This window comes from Anomalospiza imberbis, chromosome 1 (assembly GCF_031753505.1).
Source record: "Anomalospiza imberbis isolate Cuckoo-Finch-1a 21T00152 chromosome 1, ASM3175350v1, whole genome shotgun sequence".
Lineage (NCBI taxonomy): Eukaryota > Metazoa > Chordata > Aves > Passeriformes > Viduidae > Anomalospiza > Anomalospiza imberbis.
The window spans coordinates 42,503,528-42,529,926 of record NC_089681.1 but is presented as its reverse complement, the minus strand read 5'-3'; the positions used below and the strand labels follow the sequence as shown (position 1 = coordinate 42,529,926).

Sequence of the window (26,399 nt, the reverse complement as noted above, 5' to 3'; positions counted from 1 at the left end):
ACAGCTGGGCCTAATCTGCAGCCTGGCTCTGCAGCCCTGTGAGTATTCATGTACCACTAAGTGCCATCAGACAAGACCAGTCTGTAGGAACTGCTGCCTTTGCACCATTAACTGGGTTGCAGAGGAGTACTTTTGGTCCAGAAATAGAGCATGGGAGGTGATGTGAGCTGTTTCTCAAGTGTCAGCCTTTTGGCACGCTTATGGAAGGAAAAAGTAGGATGCAGATGTGCAAAGTATCTGAAGAAATACAGATTCACGTGGCACAGACAGGTAGCTGGAACTGAAGGAAATCATATCTAGTTTGGTTATAACAGTGTTTACTATATACAGTAGTTAATTAAGTCCATGCATATGTTTATATAGTTTAAGGATTTTGTTTCTTTAAACAGCATGAATGTGAGAGAATAAAAAGAGGAAAATGTCTTCATAGTAAATAGGTCAGAAGGGGAGATAGTCTCAGCTATTAGCTGCCAGTTTTTCAGCTGAAGTTCATTGTTTTCCCAAGCTCTAGCAAGCACAGAGCAAGAGATCTGGAAGCAGTTACATTCTTATTCTGGCTGGATTCAGGCATTGCTCTCAAGCAATATGCTGTGGCAGTTCCAGAAGGCACATCCTAAGTACAAGGTCTTCATCTATAGACCAGAATATTGTAGACTCTTGTTTCATTTTGCTATTCCTACTTTCGTAAAAAAATAGTTAATTTTAAGATGACTGGTCATTATATCCATAATGGATTCAAACTGTCAAGGAAGACTTGAGTGTCAGACAGCTGGTCAGAAATGAATTAGCGCATAAATTAGATGCCCTGAAATCCTGCTCTTGTAACAGGTCAGTTTTGCTGCTTGATGCCTTTGAGAATGCAAAGGTCAGAAGAAGGTATCCCTAGCTCAACAGTCATGGAAAAACAAACTGAAAGGATTTAGTAGGCTATCAAAGCATTGTTTGAACTCTGCTGGTATTTTTACTAGTGAAGGAAATAAATTAACTTGCAGTAGAATTGGCAACACAGAAGTTTCTATTAAAGCGTATCAGTTCACTGAAATGTAGTCCGATATGATTTAATTTATTTAGCATGTTTTATTTAGAAAATCATTTGTATAATTGCAGGCTTTAAAATGTGAATGTGAATTTGGCTGTAGTTGGATGGGATTGTGGTCAGTGTGTTTACTGTAGACAGCTTTATCTGTGATTATTTCTGTTGGTTTTTACGCTGCTATCCTCTGAATTTCCGAGCCACTTAGATGTTATCCTGATTACATATACCCCATTAGATAGAAGTTTATATGTTATGCTCCCACAGAACCTTTCTTTTTAAGATATATATGTATAAAAATATATTGCAGCATCTGACTTCTTTTATACAAAGCCTAATCATTAACAGCTACATTGCCCACAAATTATTTGCAGCAGTCCTAGTGGTGAAATTGAGGCTGACAGTGTAGCTTGAAGACTCTTGTGAACAAGGTTGCAAGGAGAAAGGTACTTGGCATTTGAGAGAATTTGTTGGTAGAAACAGCACATCAGTCAGAGCAGGTGGCCCGTGGTGCACCCAGTCATGGCAGCAGAGTGCTGAAACACAGGTTTGTAAAATGTGGTGAGGAGGCAGAACAGTAGAGGTGGAAAACCAGCATAGCAATAGCATATTTTTAGCTAGAGGACCTTTTAATTTCCTAACTAGACTATTTCTGTCCTCTGCTAGTTCAATGTATTTTTAGGCAAGGAGATATTGTAGGTTTCCCAACAACTACACATTTGTCCAGGCAAAATAATGCAAGTACTGTGCTGAAAGTTTTATGAGTTACCACTACATGACATTTTTGGCAGCCCTGTTAGGAGACATGGCTTAGGTAGCCCTGATTTCTGCACTGCTGCTTTAAGCTTCAGTTTTTAAAGAGTGCTGCAAAATTGACCTTTAAGGATCAGGGTTAAGATGTCTGCAGGGGGAGTAGTGGAGGAGCCTGAATCTCTGTGGAGTAAGGTTCGATTTAGCACTGCAGAAAGAAAACTGAACTTCATTTCAAGCTATAAAATCAAATACGTATTTAAGATTGTTTTTGCTTACAAAATTTTAGACTGTGTTCTTTTGTCTGTAGTGCACCTCAAAACTGATGCATCATGTCTTGGTCTATATGCAGGTACATTCATTAAAACTTGCACTTGAAGGCGTGGAGAAGGAAAGGGATTTCTACTTTGGCAAATTAAGGGAGATTGAACTTCTCTGCCAAGAACATGGGGGAGAGAGTAATGACCTTGTCAATCGGCTAATGGAAGTCCTTTATGCTTCAGATGAACACGTAAGTGTAAGCTAAATGGTTTTTATTTTAACAAAAAAAGCTCAATTGCATAAAATTTTATTGGTGTAGTATTGGGTCATATCCCGTACTTAGAACTGCAGAACTGTAGCAGCTAGCATTCCTGTGACTTCTCCCCCAAAAGGATGTTTGCATTTGCAATTGCAAACAACAGACTTTTTAGCTTGAGGGGAGGATTCAGGAGGTTTGTTGCTTTTCATTGCTTCAGTGTAGGTTTTGTATTCTGGGTTTGCTGAGCTTTATCTAAAAGGGGAGGGTCTGTGTCACAATTTTAAATTGATTTCATATGGTTCTGAGACTTAGTTTTGTTTTTTTTCATCTCCCCCTATGTGCATGAAGTCTTTTACTCATGTTCTTTAATGTGTTGAAAATCACAAAAATTCTGGCAGAGGTGCTGTTCGCTGTGCTCACAGCTGTGAACCTTCTCTGGCCCATGCAGCAGTGTTGGAAGATGTATGGTGCAGGTTGCCAAATATATAATTATATCTACAAAGATAATGCTCTTTAGCTTTTTTTATCCTGTTGCTATAGGCAGAATTCTTCCTTGTGCAAGCCAAATAATCCTCTAATAGCAAAATTTCAGAAGTGCATTGTCTGCAAGATTAAGCAAGAATCTCATTGCATCTTAGATTTAATGGTGTAGACACTGAACAAAGCAAGAAGCTGCAAAGGGTGCTGGTTAAATTCCTCAGAGACATTCAGGGATAATGATTCAGTGGAGATTTAGCTGAACTACTCCCATTCATGTTAACCAAATCCCTGTATGGATTGTACTGACAATTGACCCTTCAGGCACCAGCAGAGGAAGGCTTTGGCTCCAGAGTGTACAAGCATCAACTTAATCCCTTGGCAGCACTGTGGTACCAAAGGTTGCTCTTACATCTGCTCTCAGAAAGCTGTTGCAGCAGCAGTCAGCTGACTTAGTTCAATATCAAAACTAGTGCTGAAGGAACTACTAATTCAACATACTTTTTCTAAAAGAGGCTAATGTAGGGCCTAAATGTTTGAAAATCAGGTGCAAGAGAACCACAAGTTTGAAGCTAACAGGTGCCAATGCTCAGATGAGAAGTGAAAAGGGAAAGAGGATTTATTCAGCAGTGCAGAGTGAGTGCTAGAGAGGAAAAGGAGGAGGAAACCATTATTTTCATAGGAATAAACAATAAGACAAATTTGCCAGGCATGTGATAACAGGGTAAAAGTGTTACATATATATAGTGGTCAGAGAAAATGTCTTCTGGATTCAAGAGCAGTGATTTATTTATAAAGCAAAGCCAGAAAAATCCCTCTTCACCCCATACCCCTACCACATCTATCTGTCTGTTGGCTTAAATAGCAGAGTGGTTCCACACCAAGGAATGCATTTGTTGCTTTTCCTTCTGCAGTTTTCCTTACTGGCAGAACACATTACAAAATGTTCTACTTCAGTCTGTTTCCCAGTGTTTTTTATCTGCTTCTTCCCCCCAGTCCTTTCTCTGTTGAAATCATCATCCATGCCTGCATGTGAACTACATACAACTGTGCTTTCATCTAAAATGTGGTTACTGTTGGAGACTGGGTGTGTCACTGCAGCAGGAGAGCACTGCTCCTCCAGAGAGGAATACAGAGACCATTCCTCACACAATTTTTTTGCTCCTTTTGGTGGGAGATTTGATCTCCACAGCTTAACAGATGGACAGTGACTTGCTGAGGAGACCCAAATGCCTTAGCACTAAACCAAAGACTATAGTTTAGTGCTGGTTCAGATCCTGCCTACTTTTTGCTTTTGGACTTCACTCTCTTATTGCCCTGCTTTGCCCTTCAGATCTGGGTTTTTTTTCCTCTCTCTCTCTGTAATGAATTTGTCCCAAGTTAAATTCTTTATCTTGCAGTATTTTGCAGGTTAATGCCTTGGTAATAGCAGTTTGGCTTTCCTAGTCAGGCCATGAGGCTGTTAGGTGAATTGTGTACAGAATGATTCAAAATGCAAGTATAGAGTTCAGTCCCTCAAATAATCATTCCCCAGATGTTTGATTATTGTAGTATGGCATTGAAGAGATTTTGATCAGGTTCATGTCTTGGGGTAGGGAATGAGGTATTTATTTTTCTCAGAATTTCAGTTAATAGTGTAGTTTAAGTCATGTTACTTCCTAAACTTATGTTTTGCTTAATTCAGTAAGAATTAATTTTTTAAGACTGAACAAGCTTATTTTCTTTTTTTCTTTCTTTTTTCTTTTTTCTCTTTTTTCTTTTTTTTTTTCTTTTTTTTGCTTGATTTTGGTGAGCTTGAGCAGTGCAAATATCAATCCAGTTGGTTCCTTCTCTTTAGAGCCTTCCTTTTCTTTTCCCTGTTATGATTCTGCTTAAACCTCATCATTATGTCTCTGCTTAAGCAAGAGGAATAGCATATCTTCTACTGTCATGTCTGATCAGTCTGTTGACCTTTGTAATTTTTAATTATGAATTGGTCATTTGTAATCCTACTCCTTCATCAAAAACATCAAAGTTGCCAGAGAACAGTGCTCAAAGGCTACATTTGAGTGGTGGAGAGATATGGCGCCGACTTTTCGAGCTCTCAGTGTGTAAAGCACTTGGTCATGAAGAAGAGCTTTTGCTTTCCTGCACATGCTGTTGTGGTTCAGTTCATGTAGAAGCTGGGAGAATTGCTTATGTTGGGTATCTCAGTTGCTCTGCTCAGTTTCCCAGAGCAATTGCTCAAAATGCAGCTGGTTTGGTAGCTTTCTGCTCTAGCAGCTCCTATATCTGCTGCTGCTTTTGGAAAAGGCCCCCACCTTCCCCACCACTTTCATAGTCTAAGTCTTCAGTCTGCAGACACACATGAATAGTTTGAGGCAGATGGATCTAAGGGTCAAAAGAGACCATCTCTCAACATGGGAGACAGAGATGACCATGGTCATGTGGCTCAAGCCAGAAATAAATGCTATAAATAGATCTTCCACTACTTTCCTTGTTAGGGGTTGCTGTTCAATGAGATTCCACAGTCTCAAAGTAATTGGACTCTTATGGTTCCCGTTTCATGTATTTATACAAGCTTTAAATAGTGAAAAACATGTTCCAAGTCTCAGAACAACTTCTGAGGTAGTTATATCATAAGATTCACTATTTCCATTAAAGATAAACCTGGCAAAATAGGGGCCACCACTCCTCTTCAGAGCTGTGGAGTAGATTCCACTCCCTGTGCTTAGAGGCTTTTCCTATTGTATGGATGAGAGGAAAGCACATACCTGACCCAGAAAGTCTGCACAAGGGGGCTTTCTAACAGTGCATCCCATCAAGTCGTCATACACAGGGCCTGTGGAGCATGTGCGTTCCAGAGCAGGTCACCTCAGCACAGAAGGAGGGTCAGGACAGATGGGGTTAAGGCAGCATCACTCACTGCGGCTAAAGAAGCTTCAGTTTTCTCACCCTGCAGGGCAGGGTCACATTCTCCCAGCTGTCAGCTCCTCCCTGTGAACCTCCTGTTCTCTGCACATCCAGAACCTTTGCAGCCCATCACAGGAGCTGCAGTTTTTAGGTCCTGCTCACAAAGCTGTTTTGACATGATGTAGCTACTGTATGTAATAAGGGCATCATTTCCCCCAAAGGGCCAAAACATGCTTAACTTCAGCTGCCCTGACTGATCTATGACTTCTACCTGAAAATGGCACCTGAGTGATAGAAAGCTTGCTTTCAGTTGAAATTGGGCTGTTTCTATATGTGGTAAATGGATTACTCTTTCCATTGTATCAGCAAATGTTAGGAACCTTATTCCACTTTTGCTCTTAAGATAAATATTTTATTACCAGAAGGGAATTAGTTGGTTTCATATGGTGCTCTGGACTGTTGTGGGGAAACTAAAATGATGGCCTCCCTTTTCTTTTGATTTTTGCCTCACATTTGAAAACTTAGCAGTAGCAATTTGTTAAAGTTTGTTGTTCAACCCGCTTGCATCTAACAAAAGTTAAGGAGCCAGGCGAGTTCTGCAGAGGTAGCCCACTGGGGATGCTGGATTTTGAATGGCAGCTCAGTGTCCTGGAAAAGTGTTTTCCTTTGGAGCTGCCTACAGCAGAGGAGTACTAATGCAGGGCAGAGCATACACGAGAATGATCTCTTCAGTGAACTGTGCTGTGGAAAGATGGAAAGCACTTGAGAGGAAAGCTGTAAATGCAGCTGTGCTTAATGGCAGTCCAGAAGGGATGCTCTAAAAGTCAGCCAGACTTTTTGAGCTCAGATAACATTGAGGTCAACTCAGGATAGCAGGCCTGTTGCCTGTAATTTGAAAGTTGTTCAGAACTGGTGTCACCTGCAGCGAGGATACAGCCTTTCCTTGTGTCAGGGATTCATCTTCCAGTGGGAATGTATATTCAGAGAGACAGCTTTGGATAATACTGAGCATAAAAACAATGGGAAGTGATTGCTTAGTGATTAGTGCTTTTTACAGTAACTCTATAAGTCAGTGAATACGGGGCTCTTCCCCCCAGCCTCCCCAAGAAAATGTGTTTGCAAGTCTATGGGAGTTGGCATGGGTGTATTATTTTGGGAAAGTAATATGCCTGACCTCTAAAATGAGGCTGTGTTGAATTTTTCAGGCAGGTGATAGTAAAAGTGTCTTGTCCATTTAGTGATCTAAACCTTGAGAAAAGATTGTGTGAACATTGTGGTGGACAGGTTCAGAAAACCTTGGACAAGCTGAAAACGGGAGGACATCAGGATGCTATGGTACAGCATTTAACTGTTGGCATGCCACGATCTAACTATTCAAAGTGTTCGCTCACCAGAACAGTGGAGTTGAAAGCTGACATTTCTTCTAGGGAAATACCAGTACTGCATATGCCTCAATTAGAAGTAAAGAAAGTACATTCTAATGTAATACTTGCTTTCCTCAGGCAACAGCTCATTTTGTACTTCCTTGCATGAAAATTGTTAAGTTTTATGCTATAGTGAGCACCACGGGGTAAGATTACATGAGGAATGCTTTCTGCTGAAGAGTGTTTTGGGATCTTTTTCTCCCTACAGGAGAGCCACACAGATGAGCATGAAGGTGAAGAGCAAGTCCATGAACAGCCCCAGCAGCAGGATGAGTACTGACTCACGCAGCATCTCTGACAATTTTCGTTTTGTGTGAGAACTTTCTTCTGGAGAATGGAACATGTGCGGCCTCAAACTTGAAATCAGTTCACTCCCAGTCTGCCATTAACATTTATGTACCATAGTGAGTGCCAGCCAACCACTGCATTCTGTACCAATACTTTGCCAAGATGCATTTGCAGGCGTCTTCTTTCAGTGTATCTTCCCAAGAGGTTGTAGGGCTACATCACCTACTATACATCACTGCAACGTCACCACTTGGCTGCTTGAGATTTGTTCTGCTCTTTAAAAATAGATATATTTATTTTTTTTCTTTTTTGTCTTAAGTATGATACACTTGTAACTTGTTCTAACATATTTATATTGGCATTTTGTGTGGCAAGGAGTTCTGTACCACTAGCTGTGTCTCTCACTTTGTGGTGCTTTTGCATCTTCTAGTACATCTGCCTTGGGGCATCAATTTGGCCAAACAGGTGAAGTAAAGGGATACAGTGGATGTCATACTCAAGCCATAATGATGAGGTTGTGTTGTGGAGGAAAACGCTTGTGTTGCTCACATTTATTCCTTTCCTGCCTTCACAAATGGAAGGCAGAGCATCTGTTTCACTGGGAGATTTAAACCCCTGTGTTAGAAAGCTGCATGGTATGTTTTTTGGCTGATTTCTGGAGGAGCAGACATCCACTTAAGCTTTTTGAAAACCCTCCCAGTTTCCTAACTAGTCAATAGACATTTCCCAGCTTTTCTTCCTTTCTGAGGAATCCAGTCCCAACCTTCAGCTGCACCTCTACCTCCACAGAGCTCAGTACTGAGGGAGGAGAGAAATCTCCTTGACACAAGTGTAGCTGCAGGACACAGTCTGTACCATCATCCTTGGCTTCCTGCTTCTCAGAAAAGGAAAAAGTAGGCCAGCCATTTCTTTCCACTTTCCTTCCCCCTTCCACTGCCCCAGCCATACAAGTCTAGAAGACAGAAATTTTGTCACTAGTGCAAAGTATGGGGGAAAACAGCAACAGCACTGGCCCTGAGCCGTACCCCAAACTCCCCTGTAAGTGGATGGTGGACACTTCACAAGTTTAAGGCTGCTTCTAAAGCATGGAGAAGCAGTGAGGAGTCCTCCTGGAGACAGGGCACACATTAGAAGGGGACCATCTGACTGAGGGCACTGAGCTGGTTCTGCTCTTGGCTGACCTTCCTCCTTCAAAGCCAGTGTGGTGCAGAACCACGTGTGCACTGGAGATATCTGCAGTGGGAGGGTTCCCTTCCAGTGTGGTCCCATGACCCTGTTCTAAATGATGGTATTTTATAAAGAGAGGTATGAAGTATAAAAAGCATTCCTTGTTCTTCTCCTACCACTGCACATTGTAGTCTCTCTGGTTATTTAATGCCTGGTATTCACCCACTTCATTTTCTGAGTTCTGGTTTGTTGTGCTGATTTAGCAGGTACGTGGAAGTCCCATCCCAATTGGTATTCACTGAAAAACTCCACAGCCTATTGAACAGCTAAATCATTTTAGGTGTTCATAGGCTTCTAAAGCATTAGGTCCCCAGCTTATACTTCCGTAGAAGGGTTTCCAATATATCAGCCCTCAGGCACACACACATGCACATGCAGTTTTCCATTCCTAATCAATCTTCTGCAGCTAAGTGGCTCTTAATTAAATGTGAGAACCCTGCTGTTGTATTGCACCACCAATATATAAAATGCTGTTGAGCACCAGAACAGGTATTTCCAGTTCCTTGATCCTCCCCCTGCACAGCAGAAGAGTTTCTGGACCCTGCAGGCTGAAGTTTTTCCAGCTCTGCACCCAGTATTGACCTCACATCCTACCCAGTGATAAAATCAAAGTACTGCAACCTGCAGGCCAGCGCTTTCCTCTCCCGTTTCAATTGGTTACAGATAGGCTCTGGTTTATAAAATCGTGGTTTTTCCAAAACAATTATTTCCAAGAATCACCACAAATGGGGGAATTGTCATTTTTGTTGTATTTGTGTTTATTAGAACATATGTACTTATTACAATTGTCATTGTAATAAACAGTAGTTCTTCATAATACTGTTGAAGAGCAGTTACTAATTTTTTTCCAGACTCCAGAATGTCCTTTAACCTTTATGGGATCTCTGAATGGGGCAAGGAGTTTGGGATCAGGCTATAAACTTAATTTCATCAGCACGTCTCTGCTTACTGGAGTTCATCCTTCTGCCAATACTTGAGCAGGTGCATGGAGAGCACTTCAAGGGAAAACATTTTTCTGAAGGTGCAAATGTTTGGGGTTGCTGAGCTCCCCACCAGTTCATAGCCAGGCTGTTGTGCCTCTCTTCTTTTCTCTCTTTTGAAGCACATATTGAAAAAAAAAATTTAAAAAGCCGAACTTCGTTTCCTGAAAATTCCTTGCATCCTGTTTCTGATCTGAGGACCACAGCCCTCTCACTGCTTGTATCAAGGGGGGGTGACTGATGTAGGGAGCTAGGGCAGTGCAATTCTTTGGGGGCACCAGGAATGTGGCTGTGCTGAGGGGAGAGCAGTGTTCTGAAAGGGGAAAGAGTTGTCCTTCCCCCCCACCCCCTGTGAGTAACCCATTCTTCTGTTATGGTTTTAATATGCATTTGTAATTACCTTTACTAAATAGCACACCATAAAGCTTTGGTTATATATTAAATGTAAACTGAAAGGAATGTAAACATATGTATTGTTAATTATAAATAGATAAGTAATGGCATAATAGATGCAAAAAAGTCTTATTCAGATGTATCAGTCATTTTACATTATCCACAAACTGTCGCATGATAGAGTAGATTTTTGTCTGAATATGTGAATAACTTGACTTGCGTTTATCTTTTTACATATTTAATAAAAAAATATATGTTAAAATCTGTCTAGCTCTAGAGACTATTCGAAACATTCTAAAATAATAATTTTCTGGATTAAATACATATTTTTGATTCATCAGGGGCTGCATATGGGAGCAGGAAGAAAAAGGCAGCTGCTTTAAAAACCCAGAAGTTCACTTACCCTGTGTGTGGATAGCATCTGTTTTCCCAAGAGCTCAGCAACTGTATTCCCTTTTATAAATCAAAACAGAAAATGCATGTATGTATGTGCATGTAAACAGCACATTTTTCTTTATGGTAAATGCTTTCAGATTTTGGAGTGCTAACTCCCTTGGGTATCAGTCCAAAGCAAAACTGGCAGCAGCCAGGAGGCAAAGAGAGCACTACGGAAAGGTACCAAAGCTCCCAGTGGGCTTCTTCGTAGTGGCCAGGTATTCAGGGATGAATCTTCAATTCATTACCTAAAAGTCACCTAGATTTTAGATTAAAGTATGAGGTTTTGTTGGGAGAGACGGGGGAAAATTCATTGTAGTTCTCACAGCTCTGGTCTTTTGTAGCTGCAGCAGTTGCTGCTCAAGCGCAGGAGTTCTGAGCCTTGGATCAGGACCGTTTCCCTCTGTGTTGAAGTGACCCTGTTGTGAGCCACCAGCCTGCACCCCTCTGCTCCAGGTATCCCTGAGCCTCTGACAAAGCAGTGGAGGAAGAAGCAGAGACCAGAGGAGCCTGTTTCCAACCCAGGCATTCAAACCTGGGAGAGCAGCTCTTGTTTAGTTGCTTTTCATAAGACCAGGAGGAAGGCATGCCCTTGGATTAGTGCAAATGCTCTGAAGCATCAAGAAAAATTATATATTTTCCACTTCAGTTAGTTGAAAACTTTCTGCCATAATGTGACCAAAAAAATGTATTGTTAGACTGTTAGGTCATCTACATACCTGACTGCAGAATAAATCTGTGACTGTACAGCCCTATGAACAAAAGCATTTTTCTTCCTATTCATTGAACCAGTTGTCATCTCCAACAGCTAATAATTCAATATATACACCATGCAATACACAATCTCTTTTTACACTTGTCTTTATACAGATTGTAGTGACAAATTGCTTTAAAGAGGAAAAACAAAGTTATTGGCCACGTTTTCATGTAGAAGGTGAAAAAACTGGCCAGAGATTAATGTCCTCTAAAAGTGATACTCGATTTCTCTTTAGAAAGGTACAAGTGCAGGCAGATTGTGGTAGTTCAAGTTATAATTTCATTTAATGAATATTTCAAAATACTCCATTCCAGTGCATCAAATTGCACTGCTCCTGTGACCCTTATTTCCAGCTGTTTCCTAAATAAGTGTAGGACAGATGAAAAAGGAAGCCTGTCCACAGAGTTTCTCCTGTATGGCCACATTCAATTTGAAATTATTTTTGTTTATTGTATCCCAGTTCTTTTCTCACCAGAGTTTCCTCAATGCTTGTGATGGAAAGGTGAAATACAAACTGCCTTTATAAAGCAGGTGAGACTTTTGTGGCAGTGTATCAGGTATTGGATGTAGTATTTAACTTCATCAAATGTTGAGACTGCTGGGTGCGTGCAGCAACATCAAACTCATCACTCCCCTTCAAATACAGTCAGAACGACCTTTTTTGGCAAACCTCATCAAATAAAGAGATTTCAGACTTACTCCAGGGGAGTCCTTGGGTACTTAGGGAGCACCTCTGTGGACACCCCATGTTCTCTGGGCATCACACAGGGTAAGGACATGGTTGCTACACCGGTGGGGAAGAAGCCTGGGAGATGCCTCCTGTGCTGGGCCACAGTGGTGCTGAAGGGCATCCTCCCTTCCCTGCCCAGCTCTTGGCAAAACCTCTGACTCAGCATTACAGCATGACCTGTCTCCTCTGCCTGGCTCACACCTGGAGCTGCTTGAACTGTGACTCATCTGATGTTTGTTTGGGGGTGGGATGCTCCATGTGCTTGTTTGGTAGGCGGAACATGGATTCTTTCAAACCTGAAGGAACTTTCCAATATTTCTGCTTTGTGAACAGGGGAAGTTGATGTGCAGGCTTGTCCCCTGGTACCTATGGTAAGGGCTGCCTGGGGAAATCACCCCTGCTGGTGTTGTGATAGGGCAACTGCTGTAACAGGTGGTACCAGCTTAAGCTGAAGCTGCTCATACAACTTGCCAGTGCTCAGCTGAAAATATTAATAGGAGCTACAGATGTAAGGGTAAGTTAATTGGGGGGCAAAAATGATCAGGTTAGTGATAAACCCACAGAAACAGTCTAAGAACTGAAAAAGATGAACTTCAGACTCAGCTCAGCAGCTCAAAAACAGCACTTCCACCTGGCTTCTGGCAAGTGAGATGGTTAAATAGTTAATAAACATGCCAGACTGTCAATCACATCCCTCTGTGCTTACCTTGGGGAAGTGGACAGATTTAATAAGTGCTTCAAGGCCACAAAGGCCCTCTGGCTAGGGCAGCGTATGAAAATACATGAAACTCAAATTCTTACTCCCTCCTCCAAGGCACACAGAAAAACCACGTGTATTATAGATGAAGGGAGCAGTTTACATCTGCATGCAAACATGTAATGTTTAAAAAAAAATCTTGTTTCTCTTTCCTATGGCATTTTCTAAAACCACAAGAATTTGCTTTAAGCACACAGGCAAATAATGACTTGTTTAGCATTTTGCACTGGTAGATGATGTTGGACTGAAACTAGTTTTGAAGAGAAATGGGCAAATCTTCAAAGGTTTGCTGGCCAAATTTATTTTCAGCTGTTTACCTTTGTAGGCTATATTGTTTGTTGCTACTGAAATATAAACAATGTGCTTGTTACTGCCTAGAAAATAAATAGAAGGACCAGCTGCTGCTGTGTTAAGCCTGCATTTCTGACAGGTCAGCTGAGATTCATCTTAATGCTGAGAATGGGGAAAAAACTGTACATTTCAAAAACACTTTACTGTACCCATAGCTTTCTGAGCTTATTCTCTTGTCTTCACACATTCATATGAGGTGAGGAAAAGACTGAATGTGCATAAGCCTTTCAGGAGGTTGTGTGGAAGAAATGAGTTGTGAGAAAATAAATATGGCAAATGAAGCAGGCACAGATGTGTGAGTGGGAAGGATGTACAGGGAGGGTTCACATTGCTGGGGTCCCACTGGTGACTATGCTGGGCAAAACCAGTTCTGGTTATAAACCACCAAAGATCTTGTGTAATCCAGCATGGATTTATCCCAGACTTTGGACACAGTGGTAAGGAGGAGGAAGACAAAAGAGAGGTGAGTAACATGGCTTGGTAAAAAGAATAATATCAACAGAACAACTAGGTAAAGTTCTCTGCTGGACAGGCATCTTCCTTTGAGATGAAGCATCTGGCTGCATAGCTCATTGTTGCAGTGGTTCAGATATCTGTACTATTCTAGTCTTTGGTTATTTTAATCAGATTCATTCCAACTATTTATCACATCAGAAGAGCTGCAAATCTCCATGTCAAGTGTTAACAGTCTGATCATAGTGCAGGTGTTCACTCTTGAACGCGTTTCTTCAGGGAAAAGATGTAAATGTTCAAGTGCTCACTCAGCTGCCTACCCTGAAGAGAAATCACAGAGATTAGCAGCCTGTTTTGTATGTGCTTCACAATTCACTGCCTTTCCTCTCCCAGTAAGAGGGGGAGGACCCAGCCACAGTCCTCACGTACTTGGGGATCCCTGAGTACACAGGGACCTGTAAGTATTCAAACAAGAGAGCTGTTTTCCTTACATTCCTCTTACAACACACTGCTGGGAAGTTAAATAGCTACAGACCCGATTCACAGGTAACATAAGCTGTGATGGAGCTGGGCCCCTCAGTCAATTGTGAATTTTGACCAGGTATTTCCATTCTGACCCCCACCAACAGGCCCGTGTCGATGCTCAATGCTTGGGTAGACTCTACTGTGCCACCAATGTCTGCTGACAAAAGGCTGCTTTCAAAGAAAAATCCTTACAATCCCAGTGCTGTGGCTTAAATAAAAGAATGCTGACCAGCTCCCTCTGAAATGAGACCTTTGCCATGCAAGGTGTTTTATCTAAAAGCTAAAGCCTTTAAAACAGTTGCTAAAGGATCATTTGACAATTTAGAAAAGTGGGCATCAAAAAAGTAAAACTCAGTTTAAGCAGTAGTTCAGATGACAATGACAAGACTGAGATGTAGCAGACAAAAATGTGCTGGTAAGATTGAATGAACTGGAAAACTATTCATGTCACCAGCTTGAGAGATGCTAGCAGAGGGCCAAGAAAAAAATTGGGACAGCTATTTTGCCTGCAGATTCAAACCAAAGTTGACCTTCTTTTATTATTTCTATTTATGTCACTTTGCATTTTACCTTCCTATTTTTTCAGTCAAGTGACCTTAGGAAGAAGAAAGGCAAAAAAAGAGATGTTGATGCATTCATGCCTCATGGGTCGACTGCTACGTAAAACCAGTCCATTAATATTATGATTCTGAGGGGTTTAAAGCCGAGACCAGTTGGCTACATTGGAATAATTCAAGTCACTGAAGTTGCTGCACACGCAAAAAGGCATTGCCTGCCATAAATCTATTTCTTTTTTTTTTTAACTTTACACTACATAAAACAACACACAGGACTAAAAAACATCCCAAAACATAAACATTCAGACTCCTAGACAATGCCCCAAGCAGAAACTGTTTCCAGACCCCTTTGCTCACCACGCAGACGCCGTAGTGCACATGGGCAGCCGTGACCAGGGTGGTGAACACGCCGAGAACCGCTTCTTCCATGCGGCCCAGCAGCCCGGAGATGGCCGCGTACACCACCAGCGCCAGCGGGAACAGGAACCAGTGGAACAGCTCCGGCCGGGTGCTGCTCATCTGGCAGATGATCACCTTGCACTGTTGGAGCAAAAGGGGCCAGGTGAGAAGCGCTGGGCCAGCCCCGAGGGTCTAAGGAAAAGTATTTCCATTTTCTCCGCGGATGGCTTTGGCTAAGGGGGAAACAAGGCTGCAGTTCAAAATGGGGCTTGTTTCTGGTGAGAAGGCTGCTGCAGGTACACACCTTGGTGCCTCACTGGGTCCTAGAGGACATTACTACAATTTAAAATACACCCTTTCCCGGACATAGTGTTTTGATACACTTGATAAGCAGAAGCACATCTTCACAAAAGGGGAATTTGTTTGCCATCTTATGTTTTCACAGGGGCTCATAATGTTGTGATCTCAAATCAAATGTGCCACCACCTAATTAATCACTGGGAGAGTGTGCTGGTATTTTGAACATGCAGCCTGACAGAAATACCTTCTGGTTCATTGTGCAGAAGGGAGGGAAGTCAATATATGACATTTTTCACATCCTGTTTCTCTTTTCTAGCACTCCTTTATGTACTAAAACACCAATTTCTTGGCTCGATCATGGCAGTGGGCTCCCTGGAGATGCAGCTGGGGGCCCAGAGAAAGGGATCCCACTCAGAATGGTGGAAAAAATGAATATATGGTGCATGGTTTAACTGAAGGCAATTAGCTTAATTCTACTGAGTTCTGGAAACATAATGAGACTAATTCACTTGAAATTCAGTATTTTGAAAGCAATTAAGCACACCAAAGTGTTTTGTCTGGTTTAGGCTCCTTAAGAAATGTGTCTCATATATATATCATTCCCATTACAAAAAAGAAAAGGAATTTAGGCACATCTGAAATATTTTATTGATTTAAGTTTCACTCAAAATTGAAATGTGGTTAAAAATAGATTTTATGTATCCTGAAAACAGAAGAAGAATGAAAAACTCATTCCGTGTGCAGTGCCTGAAATCTTATGACAGCAGCAGTAGGAATCTGACCATAGGAAAGAAATACTGGCTTTACTGCCTGTGCTGTGGAAGCTGAAGAATGCAAAAATAAACCATGAAAAAATAATTAACTTTGAATAGTAGAATAAGTAAGCCTTTGTACTTAATGTTAATATTTTCACTTATGTTCTCAGTATTGATTGTGAATTTTTTTAATAACACTGGTTTTATGAGTCCTTTGGGAATCATTCCAGAGGGTAACATAAATTGCTAAAGCAATCTGTAAGCCATAATTTTTCTGCCTACATAACTGAACCTGACCATAGGTTGGATTTCACATTGTTATACTTACCTATATGGGTGACCAAATACATGGTCAAAGGCGTGAGAAGCTCCAGATACAGGAACTGGGACAGCAGGTAGAAAACCATGGTCTGCAGTTTGTGGTCTGCAGAACAGGTAATGGAAACTCAATGTGTCAGGCTATCATGGAGAAGAAAAGTATGGCCATGACAAGCCTTCCTCTGATGCTGGAGGAAACATGACTAAGGAACCAGAAGAGGCAAAAGGAAATGCAGGCTTGATTTTGAACTCCCGAATGTTACAATTTCCAACTAACACCCATACATTTTTAATGCTTGCTTTTAAAATGTTAACATTTTCAGCTATCATGCATACATTTTTAATTCGCACGAGCCTCCAACACTGCAATGTATGTTTTGAGGAAAGAACAAACAAAGCCTGAAGAATATGTATTGCACTCAGTCTCTGATAAACTGCAGCCTGTAAAGAAAGGTCTGGTTTGCCTTGCTATTTTTCTTCTGCAAGCATCCTGCCACAATCACTCTTGGTTGGTTAAGATGTATGTGCAGAATGTGCCATCTGCCAAACTCTGAAAGCATTTTCCCTACTGGCATGAAGCAATTGTATTTCTCATTTTGGAGTCCCCACTATTCTCTTAAGAAAAAGGGGTAGATTAGGTAATGAATAATGCATACAATAAAACACATCTAAAAATCAACTCATTTTTGTGAGATTAAGTCCTTAAGATGGAACTGTTTGATTTGTGACCTTCAGAAATGTACATTTATAGGATACATCTAACAAACATCACAATTATAACTTTTTTTCCATTCCTGATTTCAGATTTCTAAAGGGGTTATGCTTTCTCTTTTAAAACCTCACATTTTTGAAGATCTGTCTCATAGTACAAGACACTTCTAGCCTTCCACTTTTTAAACTGGATGTAGCATTGCTCAATGGCAAGATTTTAGATGGTGTTGGAATCTCTTTTCCTAAGATGACACTAGTCACTATCCTCTAGGGTATTTTTGCTTAAATGCACAAACACCTTTCTGCTTGGCTGCTCTCCTGGCTTCCCCAAGAGAAGAAAGCCCTGGGTTACCTGGGCTCAGCACCACTGTCTGGCTGCCTGTGCTAGAGCTGCACAGAGGTTTATGTTGTCCCTTGCGAATGAAAGGAGGGAAATTGGTCACCATGACGTGGTTCAGGAGAAACTAATCTGTGAGCAGAGAGCCATCACGAGGCCCCTACAGCTCTTCACATCTTTCCCTAAAACATGCTGTCACTGGTACAGCCTTTTCCTAAATGGTGAAGGGAAAGTGTAGGATCAGCTGAACTGCAGGATACAGGAATGCATGGAGCACAGTAATGGACACAAGAGCAAGGGAAAGCTACAAGCCCTCCACTCTTGCTAGTAAATCTGTGCCAGTGTTGACCTTTCTTTCACTTTGACAAATCCCCAGTTCTGCCTGTATGTTGGAGAGTATCTATTATATTTCTGGAAGTAAGGCATCCCTAGGGTTCTTATGAACCCTCAGAAAACAAACCAGAACCCTCACAAAAGTGTTACACTGTGGCAGAGGAGGTATTTCAGTACTGTAAGTGTCCCCAGTCCAGACACGTGTTGTGGTATATTTCTACGAGACTGAGTGTAACACAGAGGTAAAAGAGCTGTGTGACTCTGCTGATTTTAGCTACATTTTCTGCTCCCTTCTGCTTATTCACAGAAAAAATAGAAAGCCATCTCTAAATAATACACCACCTCAAATATACTTACAATAACATTTGAGAAAGCAACCCCAACCATCCATAAAAACAGTCGGGGTTGCTTTGCTAATATGTTGCTTGGAGATAAAACCACCCAGACTGTAAGAAGAATGAACAGCAACAGAGGTGACACAAGAGGTAGCAGTCCTTCATACAGAGAATCATTCTTCAGTGTTTTCTTTAAATGTGCTCTGGAAATAAATACAGTAATTTTGTAGAGAAAGTAATTTTATCCATTCTATTTCTACACAGTACTTCAAACTCTAGACCAAACTCAGCCCAAGAATTCATCTTGGAACCAGTGCAAATGTGCTAGATACCAGACATTTTACAAGAAATTGTAGTATACCCAAGTAACATTTATTTCTGGGGTTAAAATATACTGATTTATTCACATAGCTCCTGATCAGCTTTGCTTGCTCACCATTGTCTGGCAGTGGACCAGTAAACTCACATAAAGTGAGCTGCAGTACTCTCAAGCATGCAGACATGCTGTGAATTCAAAATATATGGCTTTAGAGGGTAAAGCTTCTAACATGAGACATAAACTTGTTTCAGTCAATACACCCCACGTTTTCAGCAGCAGCAGAGTGAAGCACATGGCTGGCAGGTATTGCTCTTGTTTAGGCCTGGAGGACATACTGCTTGAGAATCCTGTACATTAGGATTTAGGTACTTTAGTTCAAATACAGCCTAAAGGGGAGGCTTTTTGGCTAATTAGAGCACAGAAAAAATTAACGATACATTGTGTTTTCTTGGGTATTATAAGCTGTTTTTTAAAGGTAGGAAATTAATTGCACTAAGTTCACTACCACTAAACCATTCCTTCATACAGCTAGTTCAGAAGAGCAATTCTCTGTTTTAAATGTACTGGGAAATGTCCTGTTTAAAATATTTGAACTTAGTATTTATAGAAACAGCTAGACAAAAATCCAAGAAATATCTTTCTCATGCCAAAAAGGAATCACCTACTCCTAAAATAACAACTGAGAGCAGGCATCAGGATGAAGAAAGAGAGGAGATTATTGGAAAACTCAAATCCTTCATCACCAAAGAGCTTGTGCGTGCATCATTCAAGCAAACCTGACTGGTAGTTTAAAATTTTTGTGCTCTTCTCTTCAGAGGAATGATAAGCCCAGCAGAAGGCTTGAGAGGAACTATGTCAAGTGATGACTTGAAAAGGAAAATACTAAACAAAAGTCCTGACAGGAAAGGAAGGAAACCAAATCCTCAATGCTCATTGGGATAAAGGCTGCTACTGCCAGGGGCTGACATGCACAAGGTGCTTCTCTCTCTGTCATCTCCAAACAAGATTTCCTTGCACAGCTGATTCCCAGCCCCCTGCCCCACAGCCCAGCCTTTCTGCAGGTCCTCAGCCTTTCCTGCCCCACATCTCCCAACTCTCCACACTTCCTGCCCCAAACCTGGGGCTGTGCATGCTTTTGGTAACTGCACTGAGTACTACCACACAAAAAGGGCTGTGTAGGAGAGATGCGACATAGTCTTATAGCCTCTCTAAAATTTAAATGTTAATACTAGTTTCCACTAATTCCTCAAGACATGAAGTGACAGTCCCTCCTCCAGGACACTTAGGACCTGAGAGACCTGAAGTGACAGATGAGTGAAATGAGCTAGCAAATACTAGGGGAAGGCAGGCAGCATTAATAAAATAGGCCATTGGAATATAAACTAACTGTGCATAAAATTCTTGGGTGCAGCAAGCCAGTTCTTAGATGTAATCACAGCTTGCCACCTGCCTAGCTTACATCTGATAGCAATTATCTGCAGACTTCATACAGAGGAGAGTTTTACAGAAGGACCAGGAAGACAATTAAGTACTTCACAGAGTGCAGGATGATCAGCTACAGAATTCAACCCAGCACAGGCAGAAGTTACAAATCACATTTGATTGCAAATAAAATGCAGTGTTTTTTACTACAGAGCCTTTATCAGTTTACTGTGCAGGACCACTGTGAGACTGCCTAGAGAACAGCAAGTGAAAGGAAAAGGAGAGAGTTGTAAATGTGAAAAAGAAACCAGTCAGATTCTGAAAACTCACCAGAAAAACCTTTTACTACATTGTCAGGACAGCATCTGGATGAAAGAAGCTAGTCTTCTTCAAGCATTACATTCATTTATAAATGAGGAAACCATTAAATATACAGAATTAAATAGGAGCTGATAGAATTTATTTAATGTTACCTAACTTACCTGTGAATGTTGTATAGTGTTTGTGGAAATGATAGAAACAAGCTGAAGCCTGGAAGAGAAAAATATTAATATGTAATTCATCAGTGATGACCTCATAGCTTTTTCATATGATAACAGACCTTGTGTTCTATTCTAAAAATGATTCTGTATTCCTGTACTCATTACAGGATATGAACTGAGGTTGGGGGCTTTAGGCAATATATAGCTGTCCTCTTTTTTACCAAAAGCTAGCTGCTGGAAATAGTTGCTGATACAGAATTTCCTATGTAATGAGTGACAAGAACAGAATTTTTAAATAAAAATTCTGATATAGCTAATAGATGGGATCAATTATTTTTCATACAGGTTTGTCTGCTGGACCCAGAACAGCCCTAATTTTCATGAGCTGCTGTTTATCTAGAAAAATCTGAGTCTAACACCAAAAGCCTTCCAGTGGAATATAGAAAGACAATAAACTTCAAGCTGGGCTGTTCACATTCGTGGGGAAATAAGTTTATAGTTCAAAATATTAAGGGTCAACTAATGATCTGTTTTGATAATACAATAGCTGAAATTAATTAATTTTTATGACACGTCCATAATTTGAGCAAGTGAGAGTTTTTTACTTCTTTTTTAACACAGCCATGGTGTTTCTGGAGCTCAGCTTTAATCCACAAAGAACGAGGGTTTTGCCTTTGCTAATGCTGTGTCTCCCTGCTGGTATTATCAACACAGCTGCCAGCAACCCCTAAGCTGCCTGAAGACCTAGCTGTACCCTCTCTAACACCCACATCCAAAATACGCTGGTCCACCCAAGAATCAAAGAAGACTTTCAGCAACAAGTGGAAGCTTGAGATTTAAACAAAAAAAGTCACTATGAGTCAGTCCTAACTAGGTGAAAATATATATTACTTTTTTAATCTATGTCATTCCCTAGAGCTCTTTGGTTTGTACTTTTCCCCCCACTTTTCCTCTATTGTGGGTTTTCCCTGGTCAATTTGCTGCTTAGAGATTGCTTTGGGTAGCACATTTCTGCACAGTTTTTTTATTATAGGGCATGAGACTTGGGTGTGATGCACTAAATTAATACCTAATTCCTATTTTATTATGGGTAAGAAAAGCCCTCTGATGTGTTACACTTTCTGGTTTTGACCTAAAACATCTCATTTAAGAAGCACTATGCTGCCTGTACAGAAAAGTAGAAAACTTTAATTTCATTATTAGCAATATGGAGGGAAAAAATGAATAGAGGAAAGATATGATTTCAGATGACTTTGTACTAGGGCTAATGTGACATAGCAGTGTCTTGAGAAATGTTAGTGTATACCCTTCAGTCCTCATCAAGGACATACCCAAGTGTTTAGCAAGCTCTGGGCACAGAAGCAACTCAAGAATAGGAAAACAACATGAAAGAAAAGTGGAGATCAGGGCTGTTGGAAAAAAAAAGGTAAAAAGGGATGCAATAGATAATCTGTCTCTCCAGTCTTTCTGGTTATCTGCTAAAGAGAGGGAAACAAAGAATTGGAAAAATAAAAAAGAAAAGCCAGCCTGTAAATAATTTCAGGTATTGCATTCTTTTTAATGTTTACTTTTTGGCTTTGCTTTTTAAAACAATTAAGAGCCCTGCTTCTTTACTATGGCAGAAACTCCCTATCAAACAGCTGGAGGATGTGCAATTGAAGTAATATCCCAAGTATTCTGTCAATATATTTCTAGAATTCACAGGCTTAGTGCCTTCGGAGTGATCTGTGTTTAATGTGCACTCCAGTTAGCTATGTTTTCTATTAGGCAGGGAGCGCTAGTTCAATAAAATCTTGAGTTACGTACAGCAGTTCCAACATCTGTATCACATTAGAGCAGACATGAGACAAAACATTGACTCTTGAGGTTAAATCTAAATTTCCTGCTGCAATCCTGAAGTTTGATTTGTTAGGAGAAAAGCAACCGAGAGGAACAGAAATAGAGACTAGAACTAGAAATAGAATTCAAAGAGCAATGGTTGCCAACAATTTGTTATTTTTATGAAGTGCCATTTTAGTTAAAAATAACACGCTGACCACAAACAGTCCCCCAGTTAGCAAAAAGCCACTTTCCAAACGGGGCAGTTCCACCAGTTACTCCCCTGAATTTTTACATGGCTTTGCTTTTAGCATGGCGAGAGAGCTGAGGATGCAGCAGGGAAGCAAAGGGTGTTCCCCGTTTCTTACGGGATTTTCAGAATTCCATCATTTCCTACAACATGTTGCTTTCCCATCTTTTTTTAGCTAAAGAGGCCTGGCTTGGGGGGCTGCTTTTGGTACTCATTAAATCTGCTGTTTAATTGGCATTAGGGATCCCTTTGTGCCCAGGAGCTAAACTGCTGCATCCGCATTGCTGCCATTCCCTGCTGCTCTGAGGAACAAAAGGTGCAGCCTGGAAAGCAAACCCACTGCTGGCTCTCTGGCGCTCAGCAACCCCAGGCTCTGCCCAAGTGATGATCATGGAGCTTTTTTTTTTGGTTTGAATGTCCTAAAAAGTACATATTTTATTTCAAAATAATTTTTTAAATTCAATTTCAGCACATTAGATGTTTTAACAAATATGGGAAAACAAAACTCCCCAAGTGTTCTTAGAAGTAGTATACAGGTCTTCCAGGATTTTTTAGTTTCTTCTTTAGTATTTTCCCATTCTTCAGCTGATTTAAAATCTGAGACCCAACTGTAAGAACACAGGCCTATATTAAAGGCAGAAATACCACAGCACAGATGGGTGGCACAGATACCAAGGGAATTCTTGTGTCACGCTAGGCCGAAAGTATCAAGCCCAAATCCTCGGATTTAGGTACAATCCTATCGTCTGTCCTCTGTGTTGCACAATGTAAACTCCCTTTTCAGAGAAATAAACCTTCTTAAAGCTCTTTATTAGGAATTATTTTGTCCATATTAAAAAATGCCAAACATAAGCATAAACAAACAAACAAATCCCAATGCATTCAGAAATTCAGGATTAAAGACATATCTGAAGTGAAGAAATGAAGGCATTATCTTGTTTTCCAAGTATGTATATGTATAAAAGCACACACATACATTCACAGACAGGCATATAAATATGCTTATATATATATATATATATATATATATATATATATATATATGCATACCTACATGTGTATAAAAGAGATCAAAAGGCAATTTCCATCAATCTTAAGGACAACTTTAGATTTCATTTATTGCTTTCAAATTCAATTCCAAACCAATACGGTGTTTTGTGATGCAGCTAAATAAAATAATAATAATTTTAAGAAGCTAGCACATGATGAATACCATGATACCTTGTCACCCATGTTATTTGGACTAACAGTAATATATTTTAATTATGTGAGGGCATTTTAAACGCTCATGTAACTAAATTTAAAGACTACTGAAGATCTACAGGCAGACAGGTTGTTTCCATGACATGCTGCAGTTACTGTGGCTGTTGTACCTGATTTAATTCAGGTATTTCTGCAAAATACAGACTTGGTCATTGTGGAGAAAGAAAAAAAAAACCAAATTGCTGATACTACTGTCAGTTCCAGAAAATGCTATTTCAGCACCCAACATGCCCATGCTGGCACTCAGACAAAGCAAACAGCCTGATGCAGGTAGCCACGTTTCTGAAAAGACAAAACCTCACAGACTCTAAACACAGTCAAATAAAGAAGTGACTCCAAGACACCTAAACTACTAAACAAGCTATAGTGCTTCAAAGGAAGGCCAACCTTCACAGTTTATCTTCTCCACACCTTTGCTATCATAAATCCCCTTTTGTTAGTAAATTCCTGGCAAATGAATCATCCTTAAACTGTCCTAAGAAGAGCACTGAAATTTTATTTGTTAAGAATTGGCTCTCCTGATGGCTAAAAATCAAAAATTCAAAAATGAGACAGTGCAATTCAGGGATGTAATTTTAGGTGAACGCTGCATTGGAAGTTGTGTGAATTTGTTCAGGAAAGCACCATGCCCCCCAAAAAGCACTCCCCAGAGCACTCATCCCATTTGGAAGGCAGGCAAGAGGCCTGTGCAGACCTTCTGGCATATCAAAGAAGCTGACCAACTCTAACAGCAGGTGGTTGTACTTGCATTTCAGCTTACAAATTAAATACTATCACTCTCCTCATTCCTCAACTGCCCACACCTCTGCATGGCCTTCTTCAGTACACTGCTTGGCCTTTTCATCTCTAGATTAATAATTCATCATAATCAGTGTTTGCTGTAAAGAAATGTGATGTTATAATTTACCCTTCTTAGCCACCAGACAAGAAAAATTAGATTCAAAATATCCAGGCCTCAATATTCGCTTGGAAAAATATTCAAATACTTTTTCCATGGTGTTTTTCTCAAATTCCTTGCACATTTAGAGCAGCTAGACAAAAATATCTTAACACACTGAATGTTTAGCACACTGATCAGTGCCTGGAAGCAAGCTTCACCAAAAGGTGAACATTTTAAAAGCACTTGTTTCTGGAACAGAGGTTTTCTATGGAACAGTGTGATTTTCTCTGGCATGTCTTGAGCAGACAACTCTTTTAATTGATTACACAAACACATAATTGCATTTTGAGCTGTCCACTAAAAACCATTATATTTTATTACTATATAAAATTAGAAACTTATCAGCACTTAGTAATTGGGGGAGGGAACCTTAGAAAACAAATATATAATTTGCAGACTTAATTGAGCCTGTAAAGTCTGAATATATTAGGGTGAAAAATACACCCAAAATCCACCATATAAAATTATTTTACAGGGATTAAGGGAACATAAGGTAAACATAAGCACTGTCTTCATGCACAAAGTTGATGTAGGTTTTGGATGTTTAGCATCTAAGATATTTTTTGAGTATAGAGATTGTAGAAGGATGCATTTATCACGCTTGTTGAAAAGAGATGTGTTTATCATGTTTGTTGATTTTATACCTCATTTTCAGTGTCTAAGGAATTACACATGGCATTTATCTCGAACTGAGCTGTAAGATAACAATTAGCATTAAGAGGGATTTAGTACCAATTGAAGAATTAGTTTATGGATGTAGCTGCTTCTTTGATGTAGTTGTGTTCAAACATCATTCTTTTTCTGGGCACAGCAAGAATTGAGTGTCAGAGAAACAGTGCCTTTATTTGAAAAGCCCAGACGGCTTCCAGAAGGACTCTGCCAGACGAGCTCCTTTGTTTGACCTTCTCCCGGGGGTCCCAGAGCCCCTGAAATGACTCCTCACACCTTAACACCACCAAACTCATTCCCACCTGTAATCAGCATCCTGTGACACTGCTCTGCCTCTGGCCTTGAGCACTCTGCTTTTCTGGGTTATTGTTCTGACTGGTTCAGATGAGTTACTCTGAACATGAACTCGGTGGCTTCTGAAAAATACATCTCAAGTGACAGGTGAGTATTTCACACCCTTTACTTTAACAGAGCCTCGTACAATCTGTCACAACAATGCCTTAATAAATGTTGAATTGGTGACAGACACTTAGAAGCCAACTCATGTTAAACACGCTTCTCGAGCAGGACTGGTCAAAGCCTGTTGGAGCAATAAACTTTTGAAAACATTGCACTTAACATGTAATCATTCAGAAAGTCATCACTAGGGCAGAACCATCAGCCGCTTTGCAATGGGAACTACAAGAAATCACTACAGAATGACATCATTCCGTAGTGGCCAGAAACAATTCATAATTTGACTGTGGCCTCCTGAACACTTTCTAACACTGAAAAAGGGGCAGGCTACTGTATGAACACCCATGGCAAGGACTTGTGTGTCCTCCTTTGATACACGGAAAGTAGCACAGTGTAAGTACAAGGCACTGTTTTAGAGGAGTAACTGTGCTTTCCCACTATGATGGAATTCAAATAATTGGCATGTTTTAAATGTTACAGCTTGGCCTCACCGTTAGTGTTTTGCTGCTATTATCTGTTCATTTATCTTTTCACGCCTTATTTTATGTACTTAAGTAGCTTGGGGAAGAGTGACCATTAAGGAAAACACTCTGTAGATGTCCTTATAGAACCCAAACCCATGCACACTATAGGAAAAAATTCTGAGTGCTTTGGCCCCATCTCTAAAACAAAGTTCAAGTGTCAAATCTCTGACAGATATTAATACTCAATTCACATTTCATGTTCAAACCTGCACATTGAAA

General features: G+C 40.4%; 2 protein-coding genes across 10 annotated transcripts in view; one reads left to right on the top strand and one right to left on the bottom strand.

Annotated features, from left to right (window-relative positions):
* MAPRE2 (microtubule associated protein RP/EB family member 2) overlaps positions 1–10,250 on the top strand; it is a 99,041-nt gene extending 88,791 nt beyond the window's left edge. For 6 of the 7 annotated variants that reach the window (XM_068189270.1, XM_068189253.1, XM_068189279.1 and 3 more), the window contains 2 exons: positions 2,136–2,294; positions 7,305–10,250. In XM_068189270.1, coding sequence (XP_068045371.1) covers positions 2,136–2,294; positions 7,305–7,376 — 231 coding nt within the window. In that variant the 3' untranslated portion in view covers positions 7,377–10,250. Of the gene's footprint in view, positions 1–2,135; positions 2,295–7,099; positions 7,155–7,275 lie in introns of all 7 variants that reach the window. The other variant, XM_068189261.1, reaches the window with a different exon arrangement.
* LOC137473463 (ethanolaminephosphotransferase 1-like) overlaps positions 9,315–26,399 on the bottom strand; it is a 56,157-nt gene continuing 39,072 nt past the window's right edge. For all 3 annotated transcript variants that reach the window (XM_068189248.1, XM_068189243.1, XM_068189246.1), the window contains exons 7-10: positions 20,261–20,309; positions 18,060–18,240; positions 14,907–15,089; positions 9,315–13,788 (exon numbers count right to left, since the gene is read on the bottom strand). In XM_068189248.1, coding sequence (XP_068045349.1) covers positions 13,723–13,788; positions 14,907–15,089; positions 18,060–18,240; positions 20,261–20,309 — 479 coding nt within the window. In that variant the 3' untranslated portion in view covers positions 9,315–13,722. The remainder of the gene's footprint in view (positions 13,789–14,906; positions 15,090–18,059; positions 18,241–20,260; positions 20,310–26,399) is intronic.